An 8,592-nucleotide genomic window follows, 5' to 3' on the forward strand; every position below is an offset into this window, starting at 1 on the left:
TTAGCTATATCATTTCAATTTTATCGGATATCTTCGAAGAGATAAAAAAAATCACTCTTGTTAATGCTTCCACATTCACTCTCAATGGCCCCTTGCATTGGCACAAAGGTGAGACTGCCTTTTTGGGAACCCTCTCCCATTAAAGAGAGACCAATCCAAATCCCTAAAACATATTATATCATCAATTGACTAAATAAAATATTTTACCACAAAAATATTAACTAAATAAAAGGCATACTAATAAATCAAATCATATTATAATGATATCAAATCAATAGAGAGAAACAATAAATAAAAATAGGTTGAGAGAACGCTACCCGATAGTGCGTGCTAGGGGTGTCAATCCCAAGCCTAACCCAAAAGGACCAATCGGGACCAACTATATGAAGACTGACCTGACCCGCACTGATTATTAAACGTGTTGGGCTCAGTCCTGAGCCATTTATTAGTACACACGGTACAAGGGGTAAGCCCGACAGGCACCCTACTAGTTTGACCCATTTCCAAGCCCAACTTAGTCCGACACGTTTAACCCGATGGTTTATATGTATATTTTGACCCCTTTTTTTTTTTAGAATAAAGTATATATTGATATTTTTATCAATAATTGAATGTAATTAAGTATATGTCTTTTCTAAATTGTTGTTGATGATTTATATTAATGTTTTTTAATTCTAAGACAATTATAGACAATTTAAGATACAATTATAGCCCGGTTAAAGCCCACTACTTGACCAAACCCAACATGAGACCAACTCAATTCTTAAATAGGTTGATCACAATGCAAGGGTACAGGCCAGCCTGGCCTGATCGATTGACACCTCTAGCGCACGTACACACCAGCACTTGTAGCCAATGGGAAGGAGCCACGAGCATCTTCTGAGCTGGGCATTGTGTTATTTTTGCATCCGTTGTGTTCTAGTACAAGGACACGTTATTGAGTAGCATTCTTTCTTCCATAAAAAATAAATATGAATCTCGGATTTACATAAATTGGTTAAAATTACCCAATATCCTTGCAAGCAAAACCTATACAAAAATAATTAGAAAAATAAATAAAGGTATCCTAATATATAAAAATAAAATTAAAATGTAGGAATTCCTGATAACTATATTGCCAGATATTTTAGTTCTTTTCCACGAAATGTTGTTGGTTTCTTTTTGTTTCATCTTTTGTGTTTTTGGAAACAGCTTCTCTTGCGAAGCGGGGGGTGGGAACTGCGTACATTTTCCTTCCAGACAGTAGTGGGTGCGTAGTGCTCTGAGTTGCTCTTTTATGCTTTTGCTAATTATATGGTCTTAAAGTCGTTGGTCAGATCGCAAATTTCTGCTCAAATTCATTAGATCAACGAAGAGAGAGAAACGGGGAAGAGAGAGATAAGAGTGTGTGTCTGTGTAGAGGCGACGATTGCTTGTGTCGCTGAAGCCCAGGAACGTCTATCACCCAGGTATTTGGACGCTGTCTCTCTCGTTAGAAACCCTCAGGTTTGTCATTTTTCCTTCACCACCATCGTTGATTCACCTAATGTGTTTAATGTGCTTAGTGTGTTCCGTTTCGCATTTTTAAGACAATTGGAGTTTTTTTCTTCTCTGGATGATTTGTGTTAATTCTGGATGAACTTACTGGGAGGGATTTTCAGAACATAGAAACATCAAACAATGAGGAAACTGAAAACGAATAATTGATGAACAAGTGACAAACTACACTACTGACTACCCTCTTAATTTCTTGCTAGAGGTGGAACCCTCTTCACTGTGATATATTGTCCAAATGAAACTATTGATGTTGAACAGAATTATAAAAATAGGGAGAAATTCCATTAATAGAAGTTGAGTGCTCAAAGGGGATGGGTTGTGGGGGGTTTATTATTAAAATTTTGGGTCAATCATTTAAATGTGTCGAAACTCTGGTTGATCAAACTACCGTGAGTCTAGGACTGGGTTTTCTACTGAAGTTTATATATGGGATGCCGTCTATGCTTTTAAGAATTGGAATATTTAGAAAAGTTACAATTCTCATGCCCTTTGCTTGTGGATTCTAGAGCTTCCACAGGTGGAATCCTGTCGAACCGATATCCTTCTCTCCTTCCCGCATTCTATTTATTTTTCTTCCAACCAGCTATGATCTGAACCTGTTCAAAGCCATTATCCACGATCAAAAACTTCATCTGTCCCCAACCCCCCTGGCGGGAAAATTCTTGTCAATAGTACATGAAGAACCTAACCATCCCATACCTTACACTACAATCCCCTCGGCTTAACACAGAACTTCTGGGATATATTGCTGGCCTATAGACCTATTAATCCCAATTAACACTTATAAAATTCAATGTTGTGGGGTAGCGAAGGAGGATGCTGAGACCTGGTCCGGTGGAAGATTTCTGACCCAAGCTAGACTAGAGCAGTGTTAGGATCCAACATTCCTGGGTTTCGAACACCTCTTAGGTGAGTTTCAAGCCCCATAAGTTCAGGTTGAAGGAAAAGGTATTGAGAGAGATTGCACTCTCTTTACAAGTTTGTATAGTCGCTATAACAGAATACCATTTGAAGCAGTAAGTAAAACAGAAGCAAAGGGAATATAAGCAAGAAGAAACAAGAAGAAGTCACGTGGGAAGGGAGGAAGAATACGGAAGAAATGGATAGAAGGAAGAAGTGAAAATATCTGATATAAATTACAGTTATAAATCCAGATATAAATAAACTAATCTGGTAATTGATGAATACAGATAAAAATAAACTCACAACTTCCTATTCCTTACAAGGATCTAAAAACAAGAATTGACACTAACTGAGACTCTTTCTCTTATTCCTGATCAATGACCAAGCAAGCATGTAAATTACAAAATAACCCAAACCAAAGATAAACTTTTAAATATCCCTAACAATTACAACAACCCCCAAGTGTAATTACATCAAGATCACACAGTTTCCCAAGGGATAAACATTTTCATATCTCTATCAACTTGACCTTCTTGATTCCCCTTATCTAATTAACCCTACTGTTTCCCTAAATTAGAAACTTGTAGCTCCCAAAAGACAAACCAACAACTGCCTACAACAATATTCCTCCATTAATTATAGTACCTTTCCTGTCCGTTTCATAACAGTTCTTTCTTTTTACTAAATATTTTGTATACATTTTTCTTTCCAATCACAGAAAAACAATCCAGAAAAATCTTTCTTTGGTCATGTTATTGGAATGATTGGTGTCGATTATGTAGTCTGCAGCTCAATCTTGTTTTAGACACATAGCTTGCAGCTGATGGTGAAACTAACTCAATTAGTGGGATTTGGCTTTCTAGGCTTGGGTATTTTGTTGAGAAAGTAGACGTTGAAATTTGTAACTCAGCCTAGAAATTTTTTTTTTATCTTATAACATCTCTTCATAGTTCTAAATTGGAATCCACCTCCTCTACATTATTGCAGAGAACAATCATACCATCAGCATGAAAGGGGAAAGGAAAATCCTCTGTAATTGATTGAGAAACATACATACAGTAAGTAACATGACAACTGAAACTTCTGGTGCAGGTCTATGTCTAGGAATCGTTGCATTTATGGAAAAGAGGGAACTTGTATTGTTTTTGTGATTCATGATTGTTATCTGTCTGATATTAATTAACATCCAGGTGTCAAGTTGAGTACTTAAATGGAGAAGTGAGGCAAGATGGGTGAATCTATGTTTTGGTTGAAACTCTAAAATGATGTGAACTAGATGATACTCACATCAACTCCATTTTTCAATCTTGGATTTGTCCTTGTTTCAATTCTTTTGTACCGTGTCCATTTAGAACGATGTCAGATCTTAGAGGATTCTGGCCAGAGTTCTTCTTCCTTCATCTCCAACTTTATTGGCCAAAACCACCATTCTGAATGATTTCTTGGAGATTACTCATCGGCAATTACTGGTCTGATTCAAATCTTTGGAAGCTAGCAGTCTCCAGGAAATGGAGAAAGGCTTTCTAATTGCTGAAGAGTCACTTTGTAAGAAGGGGAAAGACAAGGCAGCAAGTGTGGGATTGAAAAGGAACCAAGGAGGAATAAAGACGAAGACAAAGTCTACAGCCAGGGAGGGACAGGGGTTAAAATCTTTTACAGGGGATCAAGATGTTCCGGGTGTCACGGTTTCAACTTTTGATTATTCTGTTGAGAGCCACTTTAGAGCAATTGACATGATTTTGAAGCTTTGTGGGGAGGTGGGTGAAGAAGCTTTGGGTATGTGTGATATCAAACAGTTGACTGCTGCGATCACTTTCTTAAGGGAATGGAAACATTTCTGTTACAAGCCAAGAGTCATTAGGTTCAGTTGTGAAACTGGAAGCCCCCATGGGGAAAATGTCATTAATGGGATAAACTTACCTCAGTTTTCCTCTGTGACTGTCCCTAAGACAACTAGTATATCTGAAGATTCAAGATCTTTTCAGTCCACATCTCCTTGCGATAAAGATTTTGTTCTGTATGTGGGTGGGCCTGTTTGGGCATTGGATTGGTGTCCAAGAGTTTGCCAGAGTTCGGACTGTAATATTTCTTGCGAGTACCTTGCTGTTGCTGCCCATCCTCCTGAATCTCCATATCACAAGGTAGGTGCTCCTCTGGTTGGCAGAGGTCTCATTCAGATTTGGTGCCTCTTAAATGTCAATGTGGAAGAGGAAGGCTTGCCACCTCTGAATAAGCGAAAAGGGAGACCTAGAAAAGATGTTTCAAGAGAATCAACTCCATTGAGGAAGCCAAGAGGGAGACCTAGAAAAAATGTTTCAGAAGAATCCAATCCATTGAAGAAGCCAAGAGGGAGACCTAGAAAAGAAAAGCTCTTGGAAGAAACTCCATTAAAGAAGGCAAGAGGGAGACCTAGAAAAGAAAAGGTCTCGGAAGAATCACTTCCATTGAAGATTCTCAGCAGTAGACCTAGAAAGAAGAAGGCAATAGAAGACTCAGATGATATAAACAGCATTAGCCAGTTTGTCCCAGCACTTGCTGTTGAATTTCCAGAATATTCAGCTCAGTTTCCTGCTAACAGCGGGGTGGGCATGCATACTAATGAAAATGCTATGCTAAAAGGATGTGAAACAGATGCTGTGTTTGGGACAGGACCCCAAGAATGCTTCAACCATCAATTATCAACTTCTAAAGCAAATGTGAAAACTCCCCAGCAGAAGAAAAGAACAAAAGAGAAAGCTAGGTTGGGGAGTAATTCTGATGGTGGTTGTCAATCTTTGTCTAACCGCAATGAGGATAAAGAACTTTCTGCTGCGGTTTTGCCAGCAAACAATAGATCTATGCAGCTTCTTGCAGCACCTAGTCAGAATGTGCCATATGATGGGTCCTTGGACGCTGTTTCTACTTGTCTCCCAAAAGATGTTGCTTTCCCTAGGCTTGTGTTATGTTTGGCCCACAATGGCAAAGTTGCATGGGACGTCAAATGGCGGCCTTCTGACATTAATGATTTGGCATCCAAACATCGCATGGGCTATCTTGCCGTATCGTTGGGAAATGGTTCGGTGGAAGTGTGGGACGTTCCTTCTTTGAGTGCAATCAAAATTCTATATTCCTCTTGTTATAAGGAGGGTACTGATCCTCGTTTTATGAGACTGGAGCCAGTCTTCAGGTGCTCAAAGTTGAAGTTTGGGGACAGACAGAGTATTCCTCTAACACTGGAGTGGTCACCATCATTCCCTCATGATTTAATACTAGCTGGATGCCATGATGGAACAGTTGCTTTGTGGAAATTCTCTGCAAGACATTCATCTGAAGATACAAGGCCTTTGCTTTGCTTTAGTGCAGATACTGTCCCTATAAGAGCACTTGCTTGGGCCCCCAATGAAAATGACCCAGAGAGTGCAAATGTTATAGTCACAGCTGGAAATGGAGGCCTAAAATTTTGGGACATTCGTGATCCGTATCATCCTCTATGGGACCTGAGTTATGTACGGAGAGCTGTATGCAGCCTGGATTGGCTGGCAAATCCAAATTGTGTCATTTTATCCTTTGATGATGGTACATTAAGGATTCTTAGTTTGCTAAGAGCTGCATATGATGTTCCAGTGACCGGAAAACCTTTTGTTGGGACACAACAGCAGGGATTGAACAGTTATTATTGTTCACCATTTTCAATCTGGAGTGTTCAAGCGTCACGATTAACAGGTTTGGTTGCATATTGCAGTGCAGATGGCAATGTTCTTCATTTTCAGCTTACTGCAAAAGCAGTGGAGAAGGATCCTTTACGCAACCGAGCCCCTCATTTTTTGTGTGGATCACTGACTGAGGAGAATTCAACTCTTACGGTCCACACTCCATTGCCACACGTGCCCTTCCCTATGAAGAAATCCCTGAATGAGTATGCTGACACCCCAAGATCTATTCGAGGGTTTGTGTCCTTGGCAAATCAAGCAAAAAGAGTTAATGATCAAAGAGTAGATTATCAAAATCCAGCATTGTGTTATGAGGACAATTCCATTGTAGGAGTGGAACCTGAGAATGCACTAGCTGGGCCAAATAGCAGAGCAGCAAAGCGGAAAACAAGCAAGAAGAAAAAACCTGATCCAAACCAAGAATCTATAGCTGAAGGGCTGGAGAATTTTCCCAGGGGTGACAATGAGAAGGGTGAAACAAGGAGTGAAGTTGAAGTCTTACCTCACAAGGACATAGCCATGCATAGAGTCAGATGGAATATGAACAAGGGTAGCGAAAGATGGCTTTGTTATGGAGGAGCTGCTGGAATTGTGCGGTGCCAACAGATTGATGTGTCTTGTGTTGCAAAGAGAAAAGACATCAAGAAGTGAAAAGACACGATTTGGCTTTTCTAGCATGTGCCTTTGTCCCGTTATTCAGCTGTATATAACTTTTTCATTTTTACTGAAAATAAAGCAGGTGATTGATCGCTGCCATGAACAAATCAAAATAAACCCTAACTAAACTATGAGATAGTGGTAAGAAAGGGGTCGAACTCACAGAGAACTAGAAGGCTAAATCTACTTAGAGTGAGGTGAATGTCATTTTGAAAATCAATTTTATAAAACTCAGAGTTCAAATTAAACTAAGTAAGCCAATTAACAAAGATAAGAATTAGTGAGAAGAAGCTATCCTCAAGTTAAGATGAGAAGAACGATGACCATGCATCAACTACCAACAACTACGAAGATAAAATAAACAAACTAAAAAGAAAAGCTAATAACCAGGCATTGCAAAAGGGTTGAATGCGAATTCAACAAGTTGGGTTGAAGATGGTGCAATGAGGAAATAATACAAAAAATAATTATGTTTTCATCACAAGCAATGAGGAAATAATACAAAATATATACATATATATTGTATATTATCTTTATGTATCATGCATCCATGAATACGTGTCCAGTAGGACAAAAATTTGGCAATCGATATTGGCTTCTCAATTTCATGTGGAATTTCTGTTTGTTTTTTAATATAAAATGCTGAATTATTTTTTGGTTGTTACCATTGGTGGTGAGGTACTCTTTTGCTGGCAAATCACTTCATGGGTAACTTGTTTCCAGTTTTAGGGGTGAACTCTGACCCCACATAAGTCAATGAGGTTAGTTTGTTCCCTGGCTAAGCTTTTGTTTCCTTCCCTTCAAGTCAAGGTATAACTTGGTTCGTCTTGCTCACATTCATGTATCCTATTGTCTTTATTTGCTATAGGTGGAAGAGTTCAGTGATAAGTTTGATGCTGCCAGGAGTACAGGCTCTCTCTATGTGCCAGCCGGAAACTATGAACAAGTCTGTAAACTATTAAATTCATGGAAAAAGAGGCGGATTGAGGGTGGTAAGGGGATGCAAATTTCACTAGATACATGCTTCAAAGAAGTAATACCTACAGATTGTTGGTATACAATGAAGATAGTTTTTCATGTTTGGGAAAACTTTATAATCCTTTTAATTTGGGATTTCTTCAGGTGGTGGATACAGGGTTTCAAAAATCAGTGAATCGGTTCAGGATTCGGCCTATTCATCTTGGGTTCAGCACAAGCTCAGCTCCAATCACAAAGCCTGTGACTGTTTGTTACTAACTTGAACTCTTGTTCATGGTGGGAAAAGAAAAGGCTCGTAACAAAGAATGGTAGATAAATCCAGGAACAATTAATGATGGAAATATGGCTCAAGAAGGAGCCATTAGTCCAGAATCAGATGAATGGCTGGAGAATCTAACAATATCAAGTTGTCAACAGAGGATGGCAAACACTGATTGGTCGACTACTATTTGTACTTTTTTTTTTATTGTTATTATTATTTTATTTTTTTTAAGTAACTACTCACGCACACTAGAGGGGAAGGGGGAATGATAGGAAAAGGGGGGGGGGGGTAAGGGTGAATACATGTGATAGGAGTTGATCCTAAGACCTTCCACACTCTTGGCGCCTACAAGCAGAGGCTGCAACCAGTGCATGGTGGATCCACACAACTACTAATCACTAATTGCTCGGTTCTCCAAATTTCAAGATCTCCACTCCAAAATAGTCACATTCAATAAATGATTTGCCAATGACTCATAGAGCCAATATAGTATGGACTTGGATCCTCTGTGGTGAAACATAGTGTTTGGCGTGCATCCAACGCCCAGAAATGCCTTGGGCTCCATGT

The 8,592-nt window shown here is 39.2% G+C and overlaps 1 protein-coding gene across 3 annotated transcripts; it reads left to right on the forward strand.

Annotated features, from left to right (window-relative positions):
- The first annotated feature begins 1,159 nt into the window (after positions 1-1,159).
- On the forward strand, positions 1,160-8,260 carry LOC122079721. Of its 3 annotated transcripts, XR_006140512.1 has the most exons (5): positions 1,160-1,485; positions 3,427-3,497; positions 7,509-7,546; positions 7,654-7,777; positions 7,908-8,260. XR_006140512.1 is itself a non-coding variant. In XM_042646412.1 (3 exons), the coding sequence occupies exon 3, from the start codon at positions 3,948-3,950 to the stop codon at positions 6,777-6,779; it is 2,832 nt and encodes a 943-aa protein (XP_042502346.1). In that variant the 5' UTR covers positions 1,160-1,485; positions 3,427-3,497; positions 3,630-3,947; the 3' UTR covers positions 6,780-6,884. The 3 variants fall into 3 exon arrangements, 2 of the variants coding, with proteins under 2 accessions (XP_042502346.1, XP_042502347.1); XM_042646412.1 differs by lacking the exons at positions 7,509-7,546; positions 7,654-7,777; positions 7,908-8,260 and adding an exon at positions 3,630-6,884; XM_042646413.1 differs by lacking the exons at positions 7,509-7,546; positions 7,654-7,777; positions 7,908-8,260 and adding an exon at positions 3,630-6,884 and having other exon boundaries at positions 1,160-1,448.
- The last annotated feature ends 332 nt before the right edge of the window (positions 8,261-8,592 follow it).

This window comes from Macadamia integrifolia, chromosome 5 (assembly GCF_013358625.1).
Source record: "Macadamia integrifolia cultivar HAES 741 chromosome 5, SCU_Mint_v3, whole genome shotgun sequence".
Lineage (NCBI taxonomy): Eukaryota > Viridiplantae > Streptophyta > Magnoliopsida > Proteales > Proteaceae > Macadamia > Macadamia integrifolia.

Excerpts from the sequence above, each read along its gene's own strand:
- LOC122079721 (XM_042646412.1), top strand. The coding sequence starts at position 3,948 with ATGGAGAAAGGCTTTCTAATTGCTGAAGAGTCACTTTGTAAGAAGGGG.